Source organism: Amblyomma maculatum, chromosome 1, assembly GCF_055883805.1.
Source record: "Amblyomma maculatum isolate TAMU_Amacu chromosome 1, ASM5588380v1, whole genome shotgun sequence".
Classification (NCBI taxonomy): Eukaryota; Metazoa; Arthropoda; class Arachnida; order Ixodida; family Ixodidae; genus Amblyomma; species Amblyomma maculatum.
In genome coordinates this window covers 231,373,206-231,401,015 of record NC_139344.1, presented here as the reverse complement: position 1 = coordinate 231,401,015, position 27,810 = coordinate 231,373,206, and the positions used below count along the sequence as shown (strand labels likewise).

Below are 27,810 nucleotides of genomic sequence, written 5' to 3'. Positions count from 1 at the left end.
TTAGCAGTGATGCCAAAATATTGGTTTTCTGATGTCGGGAAATGCTCTAGCAGAACTAAATTATTATTTGTGGGAAAATAATAAAAGAAAACACTCCAGTGAAAATGCAGTGCACTAAAAAGGACAGTAACACAAGGCCAGGAGGTTTACGGCCACAGCTACTGGATGTGTTTACTTACAACGCTGAAAAAGGCATCTCAGGGTTACTATTAAAAAAGGGCTGGTTAAAGTCAGCATGCTAGTGAAGAAACAAAGATGCACCGCACACGATGCACACAAGAAAAAAAAAACAAAAAAAAAAACAAAGCTTTACATTTTTACACAGACACGACTGCAGTGGCAGCGTTTAAGTTTCCATATCGGCAACTATAAGATGAGCAAGTGCTGACTAGCAAAAAAATTGCTGAGATGTCATCATGTTGCTACAGATGATCGCATGACATTATGAGCATGCCACTGAATGTATTCTGTGCATTATCTCATTTTACTTGCAGTGCATTATTGAGAATAAAAGCACAAAATAAAACTGTAAAAAGTAAAGGCCACGTTTCTTGTTAAATTTGTAAATACAAATATCTTGAAGCATAAGGACATGCCAACATTCTAACTTAAAAACAACAAAGCACAACCCAAAACTGCTTTCTCCTGGGTTATATAACAGCTTTGTCCTTCAACACAACACAAATCTCAGCAAGCACAAACTGCTAACAAATTGCATTAGTACAACCCTCAGCCAATGTTACTAGGATGATGAAGCTTCTTGCATTATGCGGAAAGACAGCAGCACAAATATATGTCTTGAAAAACAACACAGGCACAGCACTAAGACACAAAAGTGGCTTCACTTACTTAAAGTCACTGCGCATCACAATATCGCTACTAATAACATGCAACTGAGAAGCATGGCATCAATTTGGCGGATCTTTGGAAACAGCTGCTTTTAGACCTACACAGGTGCCTTAAAAAACTCAAACTGTGTAATAAAAGCAGAATTTCATGCACATAGGCATTGCAAACAAAGTACCAAAAGGTCTCTACACAACTCTTGATGAATCAAATAATCACATGACTTGGTAAGAGCTCATCCACAAACATTCATTCACCAAACTTACAGCTCAAAGCACTGACTACACTCATAAAATAGCAATTAACATAATGCATGTCAACTGTGACATCGAAACAACCTGTTTACATTTTTTCAGTTCATAAATGTTTACACATAAGGCAAGAATTACAGGCTGCAAAGCAAGTAAGGCAAGAACCATACAATAAGACAGACACACCCCTTAACCATTCCAAGCTCCTTGAAACAATCTTTTTGTATAATGCACTACTAGAGTAAACATCTGCTTCTTGCAGCTTGTCCTAAGGACAACTGGTCTGGTACCAGCATTTGGCACACAGCAGACCCCACTGTGCCTAAACTTATTTATTCAAACACACTAAAGTTACCTATAGCAGCACTCAGCGACAAAACCCACAATACTGGTTGATGCACAGTTACCTCAAATTTAAAGAACACCACCAATGCCTTGAAAACAGTTGTCTTCACATTCAAATCCTGTACAAAGGCAGCATTTCATGGTTTATTTCTTTTAACAGCATGTATGACGATACTATCTTGCTTATGACAGAGGAAAAAAAGTTCCACGTCGAATGCAGTGCTTCAACACAGACAGTACCAATAATTTTTCCTGTTTCTGAGCCAAGCAGTTGTCAAAACACAGCCTTAAGCAAAATGCATGGAGTCATCTTTCCCAAAGAGCTCTCAAAACAAATGCGCACTTAAACTATGCAACACCTATCATGTAATAGTTGAACCATACTGTACTGTGCTTGAAAAAGTCCTCTCGTCTTCACCATGCCTAAAGCACTTTTCTGCAGGTAGATGAGGCATCACCACTTCCAGCACTTTGAAAACAGAAAGAAAGAGGGGGGGAAGGCGAGGGAAGGGCACGCAGGTAGCCAGCAGTTTGGCTTGTAAAAAAAGAAAAAGGCTTCCAGATATAATTACACAGCTGGGGATTAGTCACAGTCACTGCAAGAGTGAGTCAATGTTGGCAAAGGCGCACGACCCCAGGCCTGCTTTGGACATCAACTTGAGCAGTTCCCGAGAATGAGCCACTATGAGCTCCATTGGTGGGCGACGAGGCAACTTCTGAGATTCTGCAAAGGGTAAGAAAGGGTCTGGCATTGTGACCTTCTTTATGGTATACATTACAAAGCACAGTGAAAGTTCATTAACTTGAATCTTGATAATTAAAATTTTCGGTTTGGTTACAAGACTTAACAAAGCAGTAAAATTACGTTTACTCCGTGCTCACCTAAAATCGCACTGTTCAGCGCCGCACACACCGGTTCTCTTTGAACAGGATCAAGCTGGTATCCAACAGGACTGCTCCAGGGGTCTGCATAGGCTAGCAAGCTGAAGGCGTCCTACACATGGCAAAAGCACAAAATTCACTTGAAAACAAATTGCAAACAACATAGCTTAGTAGTGTCCTGAAACGTGTGAAAAATACTGCAGACAAACATGTTCACTGGGCAAGCAATGGCAGTATGTAAAGCATGTGGTCTTACACATCTTGGCTAAATGCTGTCTAATGCAGTACACAGCCTTGCATACAGACCAAGGTGTTACCTTGAAAGGCTAAGGCAAGCTACAGAAACACGTCTCATGATGTAGCAGCACAGTTGGCACAATACTTAGCCTGAAATTCAATAAATTACCATTTCAGGGATACGAGGTACAAGAGATGTTACAGGGGTACAAACTAAGACGAGAGGTCTTTTTTTGATGACACAGTAGAAATCCTCGATTTTTGCTTAACATATTTCCTGGTGTTTAAGGATTTTGCCAAGGCGTCCCGTACAATAATGCATCTTATGTGCTTTTTTTTTTTTTTTTTTTTCATGTTGCACAATGCTCCTAGCCCTTTCACTGTCATGTGTTTTTGGCCATGACGAACCCTCAGTGTCGGCAAGGAATGAACATAGTGATCTACTTTTGATGACGAATATGATACAAATGATAAAAAATGCACATTTTATCATTCTCAAAACCAGAATCCAGCAGTAGCGTAGCCAGGGAAGGTGGGGGGAAGCAAAACGTACCAGTACATCAACAACAGCAAGAAAGTCAAGAGAACTTTATAGTTAAGCAGCAGCGGTATCAACTGCCACTCTTATGAAACCCGTGGTCTAGTCCCATGCCCTAAGTGTTTGTGATATAAAATACCCCAAGATGATGACATCCGTGCTCCTTGCTTGTCCACGCTGCCAAGACAAGCTGATTCACTTTTCCAGTTACCATCTGCAACATTTTTTTGATGGCTACTGCATGTGTTGTGCTTTTTCCACTTCCTGCATGTACTGCGCTGCATGTGTCCGACGCCTGAGCATGGCGACAATGAGTGCAAAGAGGGTGTCTTGCAAGTGTTTGTAAGCGTCGAATAAAACTAAAGTTGCTGCTCTGCCTGTGCAACAGTATTTTTTGACCCGAGTGTTGAATTTTTTTTTACTATCATTTCGCGTAAAGAGTTTTTTCACACGCAGGCAGCATTTCGAGATGGTCGCAAAAGCATGTATAGTCAAGGCACATTGCCATAACTGAGTAAACTGAGGAGACTCTTACACAAAAGTGTATCTTTTATAGCAACTTTTTAATTGAGAGTCTCTAGATATGAGGAGTGCGTCCTATAGGTAAGTGTCATGTTTGTAAACAAAGGTGGCGCTGCAATCAGCAGCGACATGGGATGTAGGCAAAAGCGCAGCGTTCCTACACTGTGCCACGGCCGGTATCGAGGGAGAGCTTCTTCCTCGAGACTGGCCGTGACTGTATGTTGCCTTCAAAACCGGTTCAAGCGTGTGAATATCCTAAAGTGTAAGCTTCGCTTGTGCGTAGAAATAGCTTGGTTTATGCCTGGTGAGCAATTCAGCACTTTATCATCCGATTACTGCTGGAATTACCTGTTTAAGAGCGCTGCATTGGCATTCTTCTCCGTGGCCTCAACAGCGTGCGGCTACTTTGGCCAATGACTGATAAAGCTAAATGAAAACGAAAAAGCGCAACGTACAAGTAAAAACTAATAGCCATCCCTGTTCAGCTCCCAGGCCTATTGCTAGCGCATGCAAGGAGGACAACGATATCAATAACTGGAGGTGCATTTTTCATGTGCAGACTCTTTTGATGGGCTTTCTGCTGCTCCAAGCACCTTCTCCCTAAAAACAATAATCGGCAAGTGTAGTGAACTAGAAATGATATTTGTAGCTCACTGTACCGGCAACTTAGGTCATTTTTAATTTCATTGAATAAGAAGCACTCAATCTTTTAGTTCTTTGTAACATTCGCCTAGTGCGCTGCCAACTCGTTTCATCCAGCTCGATAAAAAAGATGTCTGAAGTGTTTCATCGTACAAACGTAGCCAAGGTCATTCACAGGTTAATAGATATATGAAGGCCTGTAAGACAGCTCTAATTTTATTCCGCTGAGCATTCTATATATATATAACATTAAACTCCATGTACCATATACACCATACTTAAATACCCTGCTTAATCAGGGCTAGGTTGTATGTTAATATTTCATTCGTTCGTCAGGATCTTAATGATTTTCAAGAAAATAACGCTTCATGACTTCACCTGGACCCCAATGATGTTTATTCACTTTTTAGGACCACTCGCAAAACTAATCGAAAATCTACTTCATATGACCGGGCCTGTTTCGGCAATATTGCGCTGGAGTGACTGCTCAAGGTTACTGTACGGTTACCTTCACAGCAGCTTCTGTACTTTTTCTGTACGAACATATGCACGGGCAGTACTGCAGGCAAATGAACTCACAGCGCGGTTTCTCTGTGTTCGATTAAGATCATATGCACATGAAATATCGCATCTAAACTTCTTATGACTTGGTAGTATATACATAATGTGCATGAGCTGTAAGCATTTGTTATTGTGCTATTCGTCATGCAGCCAAAAAGCAATCACGAAATTAAAGAGTTGCAAACGAACTGATCAAGTTTCAGTTCAGAAGTGGAATGCATGTTAGTCGCGAAGGCAAATCTGTCGCCAAAGGGTCTACTTGTCGCGCTCAACGCCACTGTCCTTCGCTCTCATCTTTATCCAATCGCAAGGAACATTTAAAAACAGGTGCCATTTTCGTTTTAGTGCCTTGTAGCGCAACTAACCGCACTACATCTCTCAGGAATATTGGGAATTATGCCCGAAAACACAGCAAGCGCTGCGCATCCAATGCAGGCGGCCTGAGCTTTTGCCTACACCACGAAAGTCACTGCTGTCGCCAGCGCTGCCGCATCTCCACTGAGGTCACGGGCTGACACTTGTTTATATGAAGGTTTGGCTTGGTTTATGGAATTTAAGGGGGGACGCAGGTCTTAAACTGGTCAAAAATGGGCGAAAAATCAATTTTGAGAGAAACACATTTCCAGAATGTTTGTCTTTAAGCACTAGCCTTCAAAATATCAACACTGAATTCGGTCGGGAAATACGATAAAATCTTTTTAAACATTTAAAACACCACGGGAGCCTCGAAATGACCAAAAAGGGGTGAAAATTGTTCGAACTTCCCGCGCGCGCCGCGGGTGAAGCAGCCTGAAGCTTATTTCTTGTGCACATTTTGCGGCATATCCAAATGACGTCGCTCAAGCAAAACCACTACCGTCGCGGGTTTTCTGAAAGCCGTTTGCGGTCCGCTGATTGGCTGAGCGCGCACTCTCGAAGCGAGCCCCTCGTCTCGCGCTTCCCAGTGGCCAGCGCGACTGAGTCGCCCCTTTTTTTTTTTTAAACGTTCGCATCGCAGCTGTTGGTTCGAACGTTTCTAATGCGCTTTGGCGATCGTATCAATCGTTTTCGCGGCCGGCGTTGGTCTTTAGAAGTGTAGCACGGTGGACGTAGCCGTTCAAAGTATATCAAAAACGAAAGCGCCTAGCGAGTGCACGTCGAAGAACGAGTACGGCGGCACGCTGCCAGTGTCGCATCCGAAGCGGCGTGTTCTCAGCCTAGCTGCAGCATGTCCGGCGGCATATAATCGTTTGCGAGAGGCTCAGAGGCATCGAAGACAGCATTGATAGATTAAACGGTTCAGCTGATACTCATGGTCCCCACTGACGCGGCCACTTCGTTGCTTTTTTTATCGCGCCACTTCAGACCACAGGCGAGCCTGAAATTGCGCCGTTGTCCGCGTTCCTCAGCCGCAAATTTCACTTTTTTCTTTTTCTTTTTAAAGCAGATTGCCTAAGAAGTCGCGTCGCTGCGCACAAGGGGTGTGGAAGTTCGAGCTTGCTCCAGAAAGGGACCCTGTGTGCGGCCCTGCATCCACTGTACAGCAAGGTTTCATTCTGGAACATTAGCCAATTTATTAGGTCATTCTGGTATGCCGCCGTGTTTTAGCCTTAAACTTAGTGCAAGGCAAGTTGTGGGCGATTCCTCTGCCCGAGGGATGCGCAAGACAAATACACAGTGGGCCGTGTAACAAACATCTTTAATCTCATGTCCAGAAGTCCATGGTGGTGCGGCAGGTCATCGGGGTCGTCGTCTCAGAGGGCAGGCAGCGATCAGCCAGGAGCGAAGAGGGCAAGGCGACGGCGTGCGCCTTGCCTTCCTTTATACCCTCGCGCGGGACCGGTTATCCCAAGAACGAGCGAGGAAAGGGAAGGGTTAAGCGGCGGCGCATTGGTAGCCGCAGGAACTTTGAATGTGGCTGGCGCGGTCCCCACAAAGTTTATTAATATAGCTAGATCGTTTTATCGTAGATTTTGAGTATTTGTTTGCCTTGAAGGACACTGCCACAAGCATATGAAGTGGTAAATAAAGCTTCTCATGCTGGTTCTAGTGGCAGTATATATGGACTTTGCAGCAAGCTTCTGCCAGTATTTGGGGAGGGTACTGTTATATGTTTAGCATATAGTTTTTCTCATAAAGAACAAAGCTTCACAACGATTCCATTTATATTGCCATAGCTGCAGTGTAGTAACAGGTTGTCTCAAATTGCAAATGCGTTTTTCTCAGTGCTGTTTCTGGACACTGCACTCAGCTTTACTGGGCTTTTTCTCTACATTCTCATTGAGTGACAATGAAAAACTTAGTATCACTGCATTCATATTGAAAAGATGAGGAGGTGATCCAAGATTTACATCACCCTATCGAGATTTTGCAAAATACCATGAAAGGTAACTGAACAAATATCCAAGAATATTGAGAAAACCCCACAATTGCATTCTTAAGACATGATTACACTAGTACAGACACATAATTAGGGTTAGTTTTGAGCGGATGACTGTTTGAGTTTATTTTGATTTGGACAGAATTGTCTGGGTGAAGAGGGCTAAAGGTGACACGCGTGGTCACCTGACCGGGCCCTAGACACCCTGCATTCATACAGACAGAGTTTGGAACACACCAACAACATAGCAAGTTTGGAACACAGCAAGAACACAGCAAGGAATTTCATACTGCAATGTATGTATAGAGAAAAAAAAACATCTTAGTTACAAAACAAACAGTACCCACGGATAGATTTACTTGACAAAAAAAACACCTTTGTTAAACAAGAAATAATAATACAAATGGATATGTTAACTTAACAGAGCAAAAAGAAAGACATTCCAGAAGAACTTGATCTTCCAAATAACGTACATATAATATACGAACATTGCATTGCTTACACACACCAGCTGGTTTAAACTCATTCACGCGGCATTCACTCAAGAAAATGCCTAAAGAAGAAAATCTTTGCCTGTTTTCGGGAAGCAGGCAGGGAGGAACAGGTTTTCATGTGATTAATCAGGTCAGGATAGAGCTTCAGGAGGTTAGGAATTTGCCAACTGAATAACTGTCTACCATAATTCGTCTGGCAGTTGTTCCTGATTAAAATGGTTTTCCTAAATTCGTAATGTGGCTAATGTTTTGTATATTTGAAGATGAATAGTGATGGATTGCTTTAAAATCTGAAAAAGCAACCTCTGACAATCGCAGCTTAAATAATGATTCAATGTCCAGAATTCAATTTGGCCTAAAATGTAATGATGTTGAGTCACGTAGTGATAGATTTTCAATAAAGCAGACACCTTTTTTCTGTAATAAATAGAGGCTTTCCATATTTGTCCTCGAAGTGCTGCCCCATACAAGCAGGCAGTAATGTAGCCGCGAGTGAACGGTGCTGAAATAGAGCTGATGCCGCAAATAACGAGGCAACAGTAAACGGAACCGATTGAGCATACCAATGCATTGTGCAACACTGCGTTTAATGAAGCGAACATGACAAGACCAACTCAGGTTTTCCTGAAACTGAACGCCTAAAAATTTGATTTCTGAAAACCGTTCTAGTGGTCGTGACTGAAATATCACTTCATTACTAATACTAACAGCCCTGTTAACTGGAGTAAACACAATGTACTTTGTTTTGTCAACATCTAATGCTAGCTCATTTGCAACAAGCCAATCAGATAAATTCTCAAGCCATAAATTTACATGTGGAATTAAGGAGTCTAAGTTTTCTGCTGAAAAAAATACACTTGTATCATCGACGTAAAGAATAATAGGAGGAGTTTCTGGTAGAGATACAATGTCGTTAATGTACAGAAGAAACAAGGTAGGTCCTAAAATTTACCCTTGGGGAACCCCAAATTTTATCAACTCAGACTCGGAGGTGAAATCATTGACAACAACATAATGAGAGCAGCATGAAAGGTAATTCTGCAATAATTTAAGTGGAACCCCTCGTATTCAATAAAATGGCAATTTGTTAAGAAGTATATCATGTTTAATTGAATCGAATGCTTTACTGAAATCTAGAAAAATACCTAACGTGTACAGATGATTTTCTATGTTTTTGATAAGCTTTTCCTTGATACTAAGTATTCAGTTGATTTATTTTTTTGAAATCCGTATTGGCTTGAAGAGATTAACTCGTGTTTATTAAGGTAGTTAGTGATTCTAGTATTAATCACTTTCTCTACTACTCTGGAAAACAACGGGAGAACTGATATAGGTCGATAATTACTGATGACATTTGCAGCACCGCCCTTAAACAAAACAGCCACTCTTGCTATCTTCATTTTGTCAGGGAAAACACCTGTTGTCAAGATTAGATTTGTCAGATGATAAAGTAGATTAACTATTAAATTAGCAATTGCTATAATTGGTGCTACCTTAATGCCATCAAAACCACAGGAAGAGCTGTTTTTGAGGCCAAGTATTATGTCATTAACCTCTGAAGGAGTTGTGGGATATAAGTAAAGGCTATGTTGTACATTAGATTCTACATATTTTTCAAAATTTCTGGACGTTGTTGCACGAAACGCTCCAAGTGCCAAAAAGTGTCTGTTAAACTCATTAGCAAGAGCTTTACCACTAAGATCAGTTCCTCCAATTGTCATTTGAGTTGGTATGTTTTTCTCTGGTTTCTGTAGATCTTTTACTGTACGCCAGGTTCTTTGAGGGTCAAAATAAACATCCGAGAACTTCTGAGCGTAATAGTTAATTCTAGACTCTAGACTTTTTTGTATCAGCACCTAACTTATTTCTAACTTTTCTATACTCTTTCAGGACTGACAAATCTTTCGATTTTATAAACTGGCTGAAAAGTCTATTTCGTGCATTGACTCGCCTAAGCAGGTCTCGCGTGATCCAAGGCTTCCTTCCTTTTCTGCATTTGGCTGTTGCTACAACTGGGAAAGCACATTCATACAACTTTATTATTTTGTCAAAGAATCTGTCGTATAATATAGTAGGATCTTCCTCACACAGTAATTCGCTCCAGTCTATAGAGGAAACGAGTTGCTTATACGAGTTGCTCTTGCTTATAATCCGGAAATTCTGTGGTAGATCGGTACGTTCGACGATCTGTTTATATGACCTTTGAATGAAGCAGAAAGTTGATAGGTCACCACTGACGTCACTCAGAAGTACTCCTGCTATTGTACCGTGAATATCACTGTTTGTTATACAAAGATCAATAAGTGTTTCTCTGGAGTGTGTGATGCGGGTAGGTTTTGTGATTATGTTATAAAAACCATTGGCCGATATCATATCAACGAATTCATTCACAGAATGGAACTGTTTTAGCATGTTAATATTGAAATCACCCATTATTACCACAGGTTTACTTTGCAAGGCAAAATCATCCAATACAGTGTCGAAAAAATGAAAAAACTTTTGAAGGAACGAAGAAGGTGGCCGATAAATTACGCCAAAGATGAATGCAGCTGTCTAAATAAAAAGTGACTCATATGCAGGGCTCGAAACTGTGCATTGTGGGAGCAGTTCATAAGGAATACTGTTTTTCATGTACAAAGCTACACCACCCCCTTCTTTGTTTTTCCTGAACAGTGCTTCACATCTGTAACCCGTTGCTTCACATCTGTAACCCGGAAAGCAGACAACATCGTTCAAATCAGTGTACCATGTTTCGGTGAAAGAAAGCACGTCAAAATCATGATCTAATGTCGACAAAAAAGTACCTACTATTTCCTCTTTGTTCTTTAGGCTACATGCATTCAGATGATAAAAAGAAAAGCATCCAGATTTAGTTTTTGCAATCTTGATACATCTAAAGGAGTTGGTATCATTTTGGTTATATATACCTACAATAGCTGGCCTAAGAATCCCGATTCACACCTATTTAAATTTGCTTTTAGTGCTCCAAAACATTTACTTGAAAATTTTCCCTGCATAATTATTGCACCCGTGACCTCCCAACTTAGCATCAATTTTCCGTGAAAAAAGTGTGACCATTATGCGGTTGGTTGGTTGGTTTGTGGTGATTAACGTCCCAAAGCGACTCAGGCTATGAGAGACGCCGTAGTGGAGGACTCCGGAAATTTCGACCACCTGGGGTTCTTTAACGTGCACTGACATCGCACAGCACACGGGCGCCTTGCTTTTTGCCTCCATCGAAAAGCGGCCGCCGAGGCCGGGATTCGATCCCGCGTCCTTGGGAACAGTAGTCGAGCGCCGTAACCACTGCGCCACCCCGGCGGGGACCATTATGCGAGTAAATACGTTATATGAATGCCGTGTAGCAGAAATGAGATACATTAAGATGGTAGTGAGCACCCAAGTGATGTAAGATGGCGTGGCAAACTTTTTTCAGTTAAAAGCGAAATTTAGAAATTGAATTTGGCATTCCCCCCCTCCCACCCCCACTCACCCACACACAATGAATCCTGAAATTATTAAAACCCGCTGACTATGAATGCTTGTATAGTCCATCAATTACTAGCTTATCATGAACGCTACAGCACAGAGCTGACTACAAAGGTCGACCTACCTGAATCATCTTTCGGTTGGCTTTGTTTGTTCCGTACTGGTGCTTGAGCTGAACACTCATTAGGTGAAGCTCACGGCCAAATTGCAGCATACGTTCCATAGCTGCCTGATTGCCCCCACAGAGCTGCCGTTTTGGTGGGTCAACCTCTGCAATGGAGCGCAACAATATTTTGAATGTAATGGTCTCATTCTCATCTTAAGTATGGCTTAACCTCACACAGAATGAGCTACAGGTTTTGTGCATTGATAACCATAATGGAAGCCAAGAACAAGGTGACAACACAGAGGCCAAATTAGGTCACAGTTTCACGTGGCAGGTCTTGTACAACTGCAGAATTGTGTTTAAAGCATGCAAGATAAGATCAGCTGACTACAAGTTGCTTGTAGCAGCCAGCCCATGAAGCAGAATAAATGCCCTCTTGCGGGGTACATTTGCAGCAGACTGCCTCAAGCAGCTTTAATTGCGTTGCACCTCATTGAGATAAAAGGTCATAGAAGCTGTATTCAGCATCTGTACATGACATGTACAAATGTGTACATCTGCTGCAAATTAAAAACAACCATTGGTGTGAAAAACAGAAGTCACTGCATGAATATGAAGCTTAACTGTCTCGCCTGTGACCACTTTCTCTGCAAAAACAGCAGGCTTATACCAAAACAATATTACACAAGTCCTTCAATAAAAAGAAATTATGATAACACCACAGAATTATGGCCCCCATCACCTGCAATAAAGTCAAAAACATAACAAAATTTTATATGCTCATCCCATGGTGCCAATCAAAATTATTTCTCACGTGCAAGAGTGCATAACGTGTTTATAGCATTATTTGGCACTTAGCTTGCATGCATAGTAAGATAGACTACATTTTTTCATTCCTAAATACTAATCTGCAGAAAAAATTCTGTTGCTATTCTGTAGCTAAGCAATGTAGAGAGGCAGTATTTAAAGTAAAACAGAATTAAAGGGCCAGTTTATCACTAAAGTGAGAACAACCACCTGCATGATGTGCAAGCAGATAATTTTTTTGTCTGTTAAAAAAAACTTTCAAATGGCCTACATTTTGTGTTTATGATTGAATACTGTCAAATATACCTGTCAGACAAAGCAACAGCTGAGCTTTATGCTTCAGAATATGTACGGTTGGCATGTTTCCCCTTCTTTTACATTTTTCCCTGTTTACAGTCATCCTCCTCAGTCTGCCTACATTCAGTGCAGCGAAAAGTCCTCTCCCACATCATCCCAATTAACCCGGTCCTGTGACAAACAATAAAATGCCTTTGGCAGTAACACTTTCTTCTCAGCGCATCAACAACACTTGAGTGATCAGAGCCTTTTGTGTAGGCAGTTCGTTAGAGCTGCAGAAGAAAAATTTTGAGATGCTAATGCTTTAATTTCACAACAGTGACGGGCCTATCCTCCAAAGGTGTTTGAAAGGTGCTTTGTTCTGATGCCAGACAGCCTTAAGTTTCAGAAACCCTAAGGAAATTTCCAAATGATGCTTCATATGCTTATGCGTGACATGAATTTATTGTTAGTGCTGATGCAATCCCATCTGTATCTGTGCTGTGAAGAGAGCACGCAGAACTAAATAACGAGAAAGCATGCGGGCTGTGCCATATGGGACACACTAGCGCAAACTGGTTCTAAAGCGTTTATTTCGGGCACGCTTTTCCTTACTTTAAATGGCCTAAGAGAACCTTGCATAAGATGAACACAGTGCAGGGTCAAAGCAGCTGCCGCGAATGTGCACCTAGAATGCTCAGAAGCCACAGCCACATTCAACATCATGGGAACCGAAAGGAGCAGAAATGATGCTTTTTTATATTCTTCATTGGCCCACTGAAGGTAAACAGTCAAGTGCTTTATGAAATGACTCAACGATGCGTCGTGGGGCGCTGCACTTTTGTTTTTTTTGAAAGTGCAGAGTGGCCATTGTGGCTCTGAAAATGGCCGGAATCGAATATCTTTAATGTAAGGCCTACCACTATCATGCGCACTTTTGCTGCATGCTAGTGAGTGCTGTTTACAAACACCACAGCTTCACCACGAGCTCTGAGGAACAGGAATGTCTGTGACCTTTGGAAGCTTGAATGGAGATACGCAGTACAAATAAACTGAACAGATGCTGCTCACAAGCCATTCAAAATTCAGTAGATTTCCACACTTTTTTATGGCACAGTCTTGTAAGGAGTGCGCAGCTAACATTTTAAAGTGCCGCCATCAGTCTCACTTTTGCCAAAGTTTTTCAATGACCTCTCAGCGCAGGCTTGGTGCCGAAATGAGGAAAAATTCTATTTTGTAACAGCATGAGGCCGGAGGATTTTCTACTTGGTGCGGTCAAGCCCAAATTGTGCAGATGTTCCACCACTGTGTGAGGGACATGAACGAAGCCTTTGTTTTGGTTTAACGCCCCAAGACAACTCGGGCTATGAGAGACACCATGGTGGAACACTCCAGAAATTTCCACTATACCTGGGGTTCTTTAACACGCACTGACACCGTACAGTACACAGGCACCTTGCCTTTTACCTCCATCAAAAAGTGGCCACCACGGTTGGGATTCCATTCTGCGACCATGGGTTCAGCAGTTGAGTGTCCTAACTACTGATCCAGCAGTGGCAGGGCCAGACAAAGTCTTTTGATAGTATTGCAAGTAGCATACAGACGGAGATGCAGGCTGTACCAAAGACCCCAGACTCGTATTTTACAAGCCCAATGTTGCCTCAGGCTCAGTATAACTGGACATATGGGAGCGAGAGGCCAAGAACGAAGTATGCTAGCAGTCGCCAGGAGCCCGGCAGGCAGTAGGATGCGAGAGCATTCTACAAGGAGGTCGAATAAAAGGAATGTATAGTCATGCACAAAAACGAAGAGACCGTACAATTCGATATGGTTATTGCTTTTCTGTATATATATGCATGCCTGAAAAAAGTGTTAGGGCCAGGAGGCAAACATAGGATGAGGGAACTCTATGCATATCTTGTTAACAGCTGCCGTACAGTCAGAAAATGCTGGCGTGCAGTTCTGCCAATTTGCACAGTCTCTGCACTTTTTCGCAATACCGTACATAAGTCTGAGAATAGAATCAGCACTTTGAATGAAATTTAAAAAAAATGCAGAATGCAGGGCTAAAACAGCAACATGGGCCGCCCCAGCAAAAACATGGCATGTCACAGACAAGAGTGACACTAACATCAGCATATACAGTGCCACAAACTGGTATTGGACAGCTATCACATTGTTTGTTTGGGACGCAGACAGAGACACTGAGATGTTTACTTTTTTCTTGCTTGCTTGCAATATTTGTGTTATATACACAGCTAGTACAGCCATGGATCTGCTAAAACTGTCTCCACTCTACAGCAACAATACCAGCAGCTGAAAAGACTGCAATCTTCAAATTAATTTTCCCACTTCTTTTTGTTGTTGTTGTTGCAAGTACTACGAAGAAATGTATTGGCAAACTTTTCATATCAAATGGCAGCGCGTAGGTCTGGTCAAGCCTCCAGAAGGCTTTTTGCCTATGTCTGCAGCATTGTGTACGCGATGCTGAAATAAACTTCCGATTCTGATTCTGTACTTAGCACTGGCTCTTGCCATTTTATAAACTTTATTTAGCCTCACAAAAAAAAAAAAAAAGGGGGGGGGGGGGGGGGGGGGGCACTTGCAGCAACATGCAGCAGGTTGAATGCAATGGTAGTGTCAGGCACAACTGGAAAAGAGTTCCCATTACTGTAATGAATAACATTTTTTTTTTTTTTCGCATGTCAGATGAAATCAAACTGATTTACACTGAAGAGGGAAATATAGGAAGCAATCAGAGTTAACAGCATCAAGCCATTTTGCACATTCTTCAAGCAGTCGCCACAAATAAGCAGGGTTTACAACCTAATTTACAAATGACATGATACTGAACAGATTACTTCACATTGTTGTGCAAGCATATACTAGCAGGTGCAACTAAAACAAATACAGAGGCACCCGAGTGCCACATTTCAAGTATGTAAGCAATGCATATCTCGATAGTAAGCAAGGTGAACCTACGCAATAAGTGCTACATAATGAAACGGGCACATAACTGCAATAGTTCCTTCCTTAGTCACAGGTGCAATGACGTGAAAAAAATTAGTATACAGTTGTGCCTCGTTGATATGACCCCCGTTAATATGGACGACCCGAATTATGGAGTTTTTCCGAGAACGAAACTTTTTCAGTGTATTTATGCCTCGTTAATATGGAAACTCGCTGTCTGGACAATGGACAGGGGAAGAATGCACACGGCCCACTTGGGCCCATGTATTTTTGTCTCGGTAATATGGACAGTGCTTGAAAAAAAGCTGAGGAGTCCGAACGCAAGTTAAAGAAGGGCACGCCGCCCGCGAACCTACGCGACAGCCGATACGGCCGGATGCCTGAACGAGTCCTGTGGGGTTGGAAAGAACCAAAGCGGGCATGTCGCCGTTTCAGAGGGAGGGAGGGGGGGGGGGGGGGGAAGCGGAGAGGAACGTACACAGCAAACCAAGGGTCGGCGTAAGAAAGACCCCAGAAGAGGGAACCAGGAGATTTCTGGGTGCAGCGGCTGTGCCGCTGGGAAAAGTCGGGAAAACAGCACCATGTGGTTGCAATAAATTCTGCTGAACGTGAACAGAGCGGTCGGTAAAAGCGTAAGAAAGAAATGACAGGAAGAAAGACAAACGCCTTCAGTGGCGGCGGGAACTGAAGTTTTCTTTCCCAAAGCACAGTATGTGTTCCATGAAGCCGTTAACGCTTTTCGGTGAGAGTTAAGACACTCTCACAAAGTAGGGCGACAAAAGAAAGGCGATGTATGAGCATGCAACCGAGACCAGGCGTCCCGTCCTGGACGCGCTTCCCTTTCATGCTCCTGGTTTTCGTCCCTGTTGTGCAGCCGAACTGCCACATTTTGCACCTCAGGCATGTCGGCTTTGCTTCAAGTCAACGATGCGGCCTTGACAAAGTCTGAGCTCTTCGTTGTCAGCTAGCCATCATTCTAAACTGTACTTCAGCTTGCAGTGTTTGTTTTATAGGAACACATAGAAACGGCGCCAAGAAGATGGGACATTCAAAAGCCTTCTGCACAGCAGCTTGCCAACTTGAATCCCTCGCTTTCTTATGGAAACAGCACAAAGCAAAACAGAGAGAATCAGAAGAACGGAAAGGCAGAAAGGTTAACTAGGCAAGAAAGTGCAAAGCATCAGGAGCCTGCACCTTCAACTTGAGTCTGGATTTTGGCATGGCGGAAGTTGAAACGCAAAAGAACAGAGCTGAACATAGGTGCGAAACAAGCAATCTGTGAATACAAGCGGCAAAAGCCATCTCAGTCAATCCAAGCCGTGAGGGACTAGTATCGACAGCTCGGCTCTTTCCTCGCCTCAGAAGAATCTCAAGCAGCTACTTAGCGGCTAATTTGCTGTGACGACGCCATTTTGGAAGTGGCAGGAGAATCGGACGCTGATTCATCGGCCAGTGAGGAGTTCGTGCTCGAAAGTTCGACCAACACAAAGCCCACCAACACGCGTGTCATGGTACGCGAGTCGCTTCAGACTGCACTACAATTTTTCGAAGACAACAATGATAAGGATAATGCACTCAAAATTGCCGGTGTTCTGTCAAATTTCGAGTCCAGTGCACACCGTTATCTACAAAAGCAGTCATTAGTTGCAATTCTTTTTTCTCAATAAAATCCTTTTCGTTTTTATTCATGACTCGTTTTTATGGATGGCTTTATGGACAGTTTTGGTCGGAAACCAAAGTGTCCATATTAACGAGGCACGACTATGAATCCCCATGTGGTATTTGCCTACAACTGCCGAGTAATACATTGTAACGAGAAGAAAGGTATTTACAGAAGGAGACTGAAGATATATACAAGGAAAGAGCCAAGGAGCCAAACAATAAGGGCCCAGCACTCATACACCCTTTGTCTTCATCATCGACTACCAACTAGCCCTGCAACTTCATCCTCTTCTTTCTCAAAATTTACAAATGTGACAACAGCATTGAATTTCTACTATCATGGTGTTTTGGTTTCAGCAGCTGACATAACTGAAATTCCATTGTTACAAATGCTAAGCCAGTCTGCCTCTCAATATTGCTGCTTTGCAAACCCCCCCCCCCTTCACACAGCCAACAGTCCAGCATTACTGACGTGCATTAACACGTCTTAATCCATTACTTAACCATTTAGATGTGGCACTTTGTACATAACTGCATGCGAAGCGTCCAGCAATTTCTTTTTTTTTTCAAATAAACCATGTCAAGAGTGATGGGATTTTTTTATGCCACAGAGGGACCACGGTAACTGATACCTTATGGAAAAGTTAGCTGGGCAACGTACCTTCTATTTTTATTCAGGCAGATTTTGGCACTAGTAATAACTTTAAAAAATTTTCTTTTTATGTGTCAAACACAATGTGCACCTCCAAAAAGTGTTCATGTGATTGCATAGCTATTTACATGTCAAACCCTGGCATTTCAACATCAAAAGCTCATTAATTAGAACTTCATGGGGATGCCAGTGCAGGCTAAATTAATCAGTCTGAACTGAGATCGAGAAACAGTTTGGTAGTGAGATTACCTCATTTTGCATTTGATTATTTACTGCAAGCAATTACAGGTCCCATAAGGAATCACTGTAGGGTGATTATCTACATGCTATATTACAAGCAAATACAATCAAATCAAATGAAACCAAATTATTCACAACACTAGTAAAAAAAAAAATGCATGCGAGTTATCATGAACCTTAGCCATTTAGGCCTGATGGATATTAGGAACATATCACCAATGTAACACAACACACAAATGAATCAACCTGTCAGTACAACGACAACATAAGATATTTTAACACAGCACTAGTAAAAAAAAAAATGAAAACAGCACATCACATTATCATCTCAATTGCCGTTTAAAGCTGTGTTAAGGAAAAATGAATACTTGTATCTAGATAATGCGGCATTCTAACTTAGTTTTTCGTGTCGTCTAATCTCCCTCATATGTAGTGCAGTTGCAACAGATAAGCACTTCTATTAATTCTATGAACACCTGCTTTTCTCCCAGAAGACAGCAGCCAACACCTGCTTTAAAGAAGTCTACTTCCTCGTTTTCAAAACTGAACAGGATAGCACCCTTCGTGCATCGCAGTTTGCGGAGAGGGTTGCACCGGAGTCGCAAAGGACAGGCGAGAACCAGTGAGCACGGTGGCAAGGACAGAAAATTGAGCAGTGTGCGTTCCGCGACCATCGGTTTCTGACCAAAAGGACTGCGCAGAAAACTTGCGGAGGTAGTGCAGCAATTTAGGTCCAAAAGATGTTGCAGCTTTTCAACCCAGAGTCTCAAACCACTAACAGATGGCTGTGTGACTAACATTCTCTTGAAGTTTTTTGGCATGGTAATTACTCCAGACAGACGATGCTGCTAAATCACTAGACCGCAGCGCACCATGTAGTGTTTACATAGTTTAGTTTAGTCTGTGCTACGAGATTCAATGCCTGAAGGCGATTCAGGCTATAAGGGATTTTTGTTATACTTGATGATTTTGACCGCCTGGGTTCCTTAAATGTGCACTGACACCGTGCAGTATGAGTGCTTGCAGATGAAACGCAGCTACTGTGGCAAAGTTCAAAACCCAGTTCAAAAATGGCATGCAATGTGCCACAAAGGGCACTACAAAACTGATAAAAGAGTGCACAAAAAACATTAGCCAAAGCTTTGATTGATTTTTTTTCACGTGCACTGTTCTGTTCATGAACAGGTTTCGGAATGCTGAAGACACTGCGACATGCTTCATTTTCATCCATCCATCACTCCATCCGTCATCCATCACTCAAAAAAGCTAGCATAGAAATTCACTAAAGCTTTCAAGATCAGCAATGACAAGCAAAAAAAAAAAAAAAAATGGAGAGTTATAAATCTGGTAGTTTGCACAGCTAGTTCCCGCTATCGCCATTCTGATGCTATGAGCCTCTCTAGTCTCAAAACCCATACTTGCCAATTGAACTCAGTGCTGTCAAAATCCAGCTGGTTTTATTAATGCCAACAGGGGTAATGGAGAGGAGGCATTGGCAGCGTTCAATATCTGGGGTGTGTGTGGGGGGGGGGGGGTTCATTTGTTTCATATTTTAAAGGGTTGCTTTGTACACCTTCTGCGAAAAGTTTGTAGCCAAAGGGGTCTGCTGCAGAGCCATGCCATGTGGCTTGTAATGCATCGCCAGTGTTGTAAACCTCACGAAGGCAAGAAAATTTTTGGTGCCACCCCCTTCAGTGAGTATGACTTCCATGGCTGCAGGAATCCCACTAAAAAACCTAGAAACAAATCCGATGCGATCTAAACTTTTGGTAAAGGGTGTACACCGACTCCTATGCAGCCTGACTGGATCAAGTTGTACAGCTTAAATTACTGAAAACCTCGCATAAACAAAGTTCAAATTACTGAGCTTTTACTAATATTGCCACCTGGTGTTCTCAGGTGGTGCCTTAAAGAAAAGGACGTTGAAGTGGTTTTGCGCGCTGTCGGTGGAACACTGCTTGATCATAAAGCCTTGCCTGTCTTTTTCACGCAGTCTAGACCCGTTTTCCGTGACATATTTTGGTGTCGGCGCCGAGTATCGATCCCAGTATATGTCCCGCACTTCTCCGCATTCCCAGGACTCAACTCTTTTGCCAGTCGACACCCCTGCCTCAGCCCTTCCACAGCAGTCAGACCAAAGACTGGCTCGTCCAGTATGAATGAGTCGCCTCATTTAATCAGTGGGACGATGTTGCCAAGCTTAGAAACGTCTTCAGCCTGGTAGATGGTGCTCATACTTGGTACATGAACTGAGAACATCATGGCGCGAGTTCTGCTGACGCATCCTTGAGAGTTACACCAGCGCGGGCCAGCGAGAACGATCAGAAAAGGCTTTGCAGTCTCGCATGCAGATTCCGAATGAGATTGTAACCATGTGCATGGAGGACATGACCCAGCTCTTCCGACCATCTGACCCAGCCCTGCCCGAAGACAAAAAGGTGCGCCACCTCATGCGCGGCATTAAAGAGCAACTCTTCGCAGGCCTCGTGCGTAATTCACAGAGCACGGTTGCAGAGTTTATTGCGGAAGTTGTCACAATGGAGAGGATGCTCCAGCAGCGGTCTACCATCTACTACAAGCCAGTACTCGCTGCTTCGGTTGTGAAGCCGCTTTCGGCCTTCGGGGCCACTCCGAATCTTTTTCGCGACATCATCTGCTCAAGTTTTACGCGAAGAGCTCCAGACATTTTTAGGTGCTCCCCAGCTGATGGTTGCCTCTGTTGCCAGCATTGTCCGCGAGGAGCTTCACCAAGCACTGAGGCCTTCAGTACAGTCTGCTGATCCGCCACCTTTTCTCAAGGAGTACCATCGTCCAATTTATGCAGACATCTTGTGACATGTTGCGCCTGCTTCAAAACCATTACAGCTGTCCAGTCAAGGCTCACTTCATTCCGCACGGCACACACTGAGCCATATATCGATAGCCGACAACCATCCCAGCTGAGGCCACTTGCAATCAACGTGACAAAGATCCCCGACAATGAGACCTGTGAGCTACCACGTGTTGGGAAAAAGGAAGCAAAGGCCACTGCTTGCTACTGCGGGCCTTGCACTTCAGTCACCCCTGAGGAAGAGACCGAGTTGGTTCTGAAACATAGGGTTTTAATAAATATTTTTTGGTGGGTGATAGTCTTTCCTCAAACTTTTGTTTCAAGAACCCAACCTGGCGGATTTCCGCCGAAATGTTCTCGTTCAAGTCCGCGATTTGATGGCACCGATGACAGTTCCTACGCTTGGAGACAAATTCTCACTGGATATAGCCGTGGTTCTCGATGGCTATATGATTAGCGCATTGGTGGACACTGTCAATGATTTTTCAATTTTCTTTGAGAAGCTAGCGGCGCTTCTTAGAGAAGTTATGAGGCCATGGTCTGGCACACAGATTTGCACCGCTGGCAAACATGTCGTAACTCTGAGTGGCCTGTGCATGGCAAGAGTTTAAATTCGCAGCTCCACGTTCACTGCCAGCTGCCTCGTTATACCCGACTGCTCCCATGACTGCATCGTTGGTGTTGATTTTCTCCGGGAGTTTGGAGCTATTATCGATCTCGGGAGGCACACAGTGACATTTTCGACTGAGAAAGCTGCTGATACGGACACTGAGAACCGCTAACGCCGCACCGACCTTCGAATTTCTGCCGAGAGCATTTCGATTTGGCCATGCGCCAGTGTTTTTGTGATTGTCACCTGCGAAGAACCGTGTGACGGGACAGCGGTCGTGGAAGGCAACCAGTTTCTTTTGCTCAGCTACGGCATCTGTACAGTGCGGACTCATTCACCTCCGTGACAGCTGGTCTGAGCTCCTGGTGACTAACTTCACCAATGAACCCCGGAATCCTTTTTGTGCTACTGCCATCGCATTCGCCGACTCCTTAGCGAATGTTTCTGAATGTTTTACGTTTGGGGCTGTTAGCACTGTGCACCTGCCCCTTGACCGTCTTGACATTAGTCCGGATCTCTCGGAAACACAGAAGTGTGACCTACGTGCCCTCCTACTAGAATACAGCACTTGTTTTGCATCTTAATTGAAAGTACGGCAAATGCCTCTTGTGAAGCATCGCATCATTACTCCCTACGATGCCCGTCCTATCCATCAGCAGCCGTACCGTACCTCAACGACAGAATGTGAAGCGATTCAGACGCAGGTTCGGGAGATGCTTTGTGATGGCGTCATACAACCGTCCAACAGCCCGTGGTCGTCCCCTGTCGTGCTGATAAAGAAAAAGGATGGAACCCTTCACTTCAGTGTTGATTATCGAAAGTCTAGACCTGTTTTCCATGACAATATCCAGCCATTTGCAACACTTTGTATGAAACTTCGTATACTTATGTTAAAAATTAACACCTGGTAAATAAAGCAGAAAAACTAACAGTCACTTTTTAGGCAGAATATCTGTTTTAAACGGAAACAAAAAAGGCTCTCTTAAAAGGTAAAAATCAAAAGTTTTCTTATGCAATGCAATGAAGTCCTAAAGGCACCAAGAGTTCATTATTGCTTATTTCAAAAGATTCTATGTGAAAATTCAACCTAAGAATGTACAAGTGCTCGTAAAGAAAGAACTTCAAGCTATCTTTCACACAGCACCTTTGCACTGCTCAACGGAGGTTCCGTTTGGGAACCGTTCTCTTTCAAGATGACGTCAATTTGACGTCGGCAAGACAGTGGGCGCCACCTCGCGGGGAGAACGGGAAAGACAGCGGCCAATCGGCGATAGTGCCAGATCGTAGGCATGTCCACCACGAGCATGTGGCTTTTTTTGGTACCAAATACTTGTACCGAAGTGGTGTTAAGCAAGAAATAAATCCAATAATTACATAGTAATGCAAACTAGTGAATTATAGACTGAAATACTCTTGGAAACTTCCTGTTAACAACTGCCGAGCAATTTTCTTGGCTAGTGAGCACCTTTTTTGCCACTAGATGATGACGCACGCGCGGCGGCGGCGTCTGCTTCCTCGCTAGCTAAGTTTTTGTAAGTTCTGTCTTTCACACAGAATGGCAAATATCCTAAGAACGAGGTCTACAACGGCCGTAGTATGCAGTCCGAATCACGCTAGCTCTATGGTCGAGGAGTTGCTGCCGCCGTTGCGAGTACGAATGAGCTGCTTTCACCATGCCGGCGCGTCCGCGCCTGCCTATGTAGCGGGGCAGTGTCCGTAGCCTTATCGGCCGCTCAAGCGTCGTGAGTGTGCGCGAACTTTCCATGAAAAGCTTTCAATGTAAGGCGCAGCCGATGACACAGGGAATACGACCGCACTCGATCCAGTCAGCCACCGTCTGCTGATGGAGAAGTGGGCAAAAACCCCGCCCGTACACTTACGGACGCGAATTATTTGTCTCTACGACTGCCGGAATCAAATGGTCGCATTGCTGTTGACCGAGAGCTCTCGATCGCAAAGTAGCGATCGAAGAGCGTAGAGCACCTTTGCTTCTGACGGCAGCCCGACCTACCCCTTCGTCCCCACTTCTTTTCGCGATCGGCACACAGTCTTAGCCAGTGTAGCCACAAAACCTCCTCAGACATGTAGAAAGCGTAGTCTCTTATATTTTATTTTTTTTTTTTACTGCGCCAGTTTACTAAAACCGCTAAGCGCTGCCTCTCCCCCCCCAAAGATACCACGGCCGTACTCAAGCAGCTGCGGCGCGCGCCGTCGCTCGACTACGGCCATGAGGCGCCACAGCGAGCGCAGAGCGGTTCCCGCTCGAAGCAAACGAACTCGTTGCGGTTCCTGCGCCGGCCGGCAAAACAGTTCCTTTTAGAGCGATGGCCCCGCCCCGTGACGTAGGCGAAAAACGCGGAGCCGCCTCCGGAAGTTTTGGGGGTCACGCCGGACGTGACGCAGCAACCAATTAGGAGCGGCGAAAGGAACCAGTTCCCGAACGGAAACGTCGCTGGATCTGGCCCCAGATGTACTACAGCTGAAAAAGAGGCTTTTTGTCTTCCAAAGGACCCCCTGCTGCCATGGCATCAACCTAGTCTAATGACGTCGTGGATAATCCCCATAGATCTGCTAGCACCACAAAGAAGGGTATGTCAGACAAAAGCAAAAGGGGGGTTCACAACAGCTTATTCAAATTTAACCATGCAGCCATGAAAACCGGCTGACGCCGTTGCCTGAAGGGCCTCCTTATCGAGGCATCTGCCGCTCTTTTCTTTAGTTGTATCAGACAGCTAGCATCTTGTTGACAGCAACTAAGAGATCTGCCATGCGAATTTGCTAAAGTCTGGCCTGGCTGATATTTGTATGCCAGTCTTCATACTGATTCTGACTGTACAAGAATTGTTTGCTCCACAAACTTTTAGTAGTAGTGGTATGGTGGCACAAGCATGCTTAACCCTTTCAGCCCTGGATTTTCTATTTGTTGCATATATTTTTTTGCTTTGCATATTTTACACCACAAGTACTCTAGAAACATGCCTGAGCAAAAAACAAGTCATTTGTGTTATTATTTGCCAATTTACAATCATGTCGTCAATACCGCACATCAGGGCTCAGTGGTTGCGAAAGGCAGTGAAAAGAAAATTTATTCAGAGGTCGAAAACACAATCATTGCAGACACAAACTTCACTAATTGTTCATGTGGAAGCCTCTAAAGCAGTTTCGAGCCTTGGTAAGACACAGGTGGACATTGCATTTTTCGCACATGATACGGGTTTGTCCTGTGCATCCCTCAAGCTTACAACGCTGTTCCCTGCTGTCGGTCCGAAGAGGCCAGTGTCCCACGTTATCAAACCTGACGTCTTGTACAGGCCTATTTTCAGCATACCTTGCTTTTTTCGAAGTCACCAGAGGGGAGAGTGATGGCCTTCCTCGCTTTTGCATCTTTGGCAGACTGTCGGCTCGTGCAAGTGCTTCACTAATATGGAGGGTGAAGTCAAGTAAGTCCAGCTGCTTGGCAGGCATCAGCCCTCGTGCAACTGCATCACTTCTGTACTCCAGCCAGGCATTCACAACTGAGGCATTGATAATGTGAAATATCACCCTCAGCGTCCACTTTCGCGACCGAATCTTCGTACGGTAGAGGGCTACAAGGAAGTCGGGTTTTATCGACTCCACCCATGCTGCTGTTGTACATCCTTACAACAGCTGGGCGTTTCACTTCAATGTAGCACTTATCTGTCTTGCTCCATCGCTTGGCAGTGTCCTCGTCATCGATGGCCACAAAGTTCGATGCCATGGTCACAACTTTGTTGTCATACCATGCGTGATAGCTACTTTTCTGTCCTTGCTGACCATGTAAGCTGAATTTCCGCGGCCTTTTTTCTTTAGAACTTTCTCAGACTCCAATGGGCATTTTTCACACCGGTTGGTTCGAATAGTTCCTGCCGCAAATATTTTCTTGTCTAGCAGCGCGCGCAGAAGAGGTAGCGATGTAAAATAATTGTCAAAAAATAGCTTGTGTCCCTTGCCGCAGGGAACTCGATTAGCCAGCTGGGACACTATAGCACCTGTTACACCATATTGTTGCTTGAGGCTTTCTTCTAACCGTGTCGTTGACCCCTGATACGGCAGCGAAGAATACACGATGCCAGACTCTCCACAAAGCATGAAAATTTTTATACCCCAGGGGTGTGGTTTCCCTTTCACATACTGCTTTATATCAAGCTTTCCTTTGAAGGGAACAATTTGTTCATCGATACACAATCGCTCCTCCACATGCAGTGCCTGACATCTTTCTTCGAATTTATCAAGGAGGGGTCTTACCTTCCAGAGGCGATCATCAGGGTCAGGCCGAGACACGTCAACAATGTGGAGATTGTTTCTTAGCTTTTCAAAGCGGTTCCGTGAGAGCTCGGTAGATGCGACCAGCCTAGTCTTCATTTCCGGCTTCCAATATAACCGCAGCCTTGGGTATCGCATGACGCCCATGATGAGGTGAAGTGCAAAGAGTTGTCGGATCTCTTGTTCGTTTGTGCTAACAGATTTGCCTTCTTGCAGTAGAGAATACTGGTTCGTCTTTTCGGCTAGTTCAATGAATATGCTCTTCGGGATGTAGCGACAGAAATACTCCCACGGTGAGTGCATTTCTTCGTCAGCATTCAATGAAGCAAATTCTTCGCACTCAAAAGTTGTGTCCGGTTTTATGAACTTCTTCCTTGTCCATGCAGCTGTCGATGGTTGGAAATCATCGTCCGAGCTTTCATCCTCGCTTTCCAGCTGTTCTGGCTCAGGCTGCTCAAACTCGTCACCGCTGTCGGAAGATCCGTCGATTTCTCCCTCCACATCAGACAAGTTTCCATTATCAAGTTCATGGAAAATTGCATCCGTGCATTCTTCCAGATGCCTAGAATGCAAGTTATGGTGGGAGTAGAATGAATCTGTCGGTATACACGGCATAGGCGTGCCTGAAAAACGAAAGAAAGACGCACTGAAATCGGGCAATGGCAAGCCGACGGCACGCCATATACAACCACAAAGCCCTGCTGTCGTCAAAACCGCACACGGAAAAAACTTCTTCTTACAAGTAATAGCACAATGCAATGAGGCTTATTCAAGTACACGCGTTCTCCGCAATCTGTTTAGACACTATAAAAAAAATCGCAACGTAAACTAAGCAGAAGTTATTCAATTATAAAAGAAAAAAAAGCGCACGTACCTGACGGCGTGTCTGCCATGTTGGTTGTTGTGATTTCTTCTTCCTCGTTCGGCGCGGCGCCGTAGAGTCACGTGACTAACCATGGCGATGGCACTAGTACTTCCAATAGTACAGTGAGGAAAAAATACAAGCAGTTTCGGTTCTTTTTTCATGCTGAAAATTTCGATTGTAAGTCCTGTCGTCATTTGACGACGCCAGGGCTGAAAGGGTTAAACTCTGAACCTTCTTTCCCATGCATCCATCACACAGAAAGCAACAAAAATTTATTCCGTTATGTGGAAGGGAAAGCTGCGCCTAGAAGGCTAACTCGCGAGAGACAAAACTCTAGTCTGTAAACGAGCATGCACTTTCTTTTTTTTTTGTTGTTGTTGTTGTTTATACTGTAGCAGAATGGAGCAGAATAGCACTCCACACCTACCTTGGGTGCACTCCCCATCACTGGAAAACCCTCATTGGACTAGACTGACTGGAAAAGCATGCATTTAAACTGAGTTGTGAAAACAATGCTCCTTGCGTTGCTTTTAACTGCTGCTTTTTACGTACTGTCATAGTAAAAAGTCCGCGAAAGGAAGTGATCAAACTGCAAACATTTCAAAACACACCCCTTCATGAATTTCCACCTTCTGGCCATCTGCTTTCGTCAACTCGACAACGTGCACAAAGCTAGTTTATGCAAGAGATGCTCAATGTTGCCTCGGCAGCCACTGTTGTCTGTTTCTACAAACACATAACTGATGAGTAGCAAACCCTTGATCTCAGAATGTAGTGAATGGCTGCTAAAGCAGCACCTTACACCTACCTCATCAAATGGCAACTAGAGTGACATAAAACTCAAGAAAAAAAGCGGCAGATTGCCAAGAGAAGACAATGGGGCAAGAGCGGCTAAGAACACGCAATGAGGTGTTGCCCTAATCGATTGCGAGAGGTTGCGAGGATCATTTTTTAAACATTATTTGTTTTTGTCCTTTTTTTTGTTTTTTGCCTCAGGGCATAATGGGATATGTAAAAAATAAAGGAGGTATTAAATGAAAGAAAAAAAGGTTAGCTGTTAGAATAAAGTTCAAGAGAGAGCGATGATAAGGCCCTTGAGTCCATGCAATGTATGAAGATGGGTTGTTCGGCGAAAGGCCCACTGCCGTCAGGTGCCAAATTCTCGTCGGCTTCAATGTCGGGCAAACCCAAAACAAGTGGTGAATATCTGCCTCGTGATCTGGTGACTTGCAGACAGGACATCCTGGACGTTGATATAAATATCAATATTGCGGCCATGTTCGTGTCACCGCAGGTGTGAGGGCAACCCCGACCCGGATCCTCCGTAGCGCAACCTCCTCAG

The 27,810-nt window shown here is 43.9% G+C and overlaps 1 protein-coding gene across 1 annotated transcript in view; it reads right to left on the bottom strand.

The window, feature by feature from the left end:
• Nucleotides 1-521: 521 nt before the first annotated feature.
• RanBPM (Ran-binding protein M) overlaps nt 522-27,810 on the bottom strand; it is a 45,923-nt gene continuing 18,634 nt past the window's right edge. Inside the window, exons 8-10 of the mRNA XM_084590549.1 lie at nt 11,291-11,436; nt 2,325-2,436; nt 522-2,166 (exon numbers count right to left, since the gene is read on the bottom strand). Coding sequence (XP_084446675.1) covers nt 2,036-2,166; nt 2,325-2,436; nt 11,291-11,436 — 389 coding nt within the window. The 3' untranslated portion in view covers nt 522-2,035. The remainder of the gene's footprint in view (nt 2,167-2,324; nt 2,437-11,290; nt 11,437-27,810) is intronic.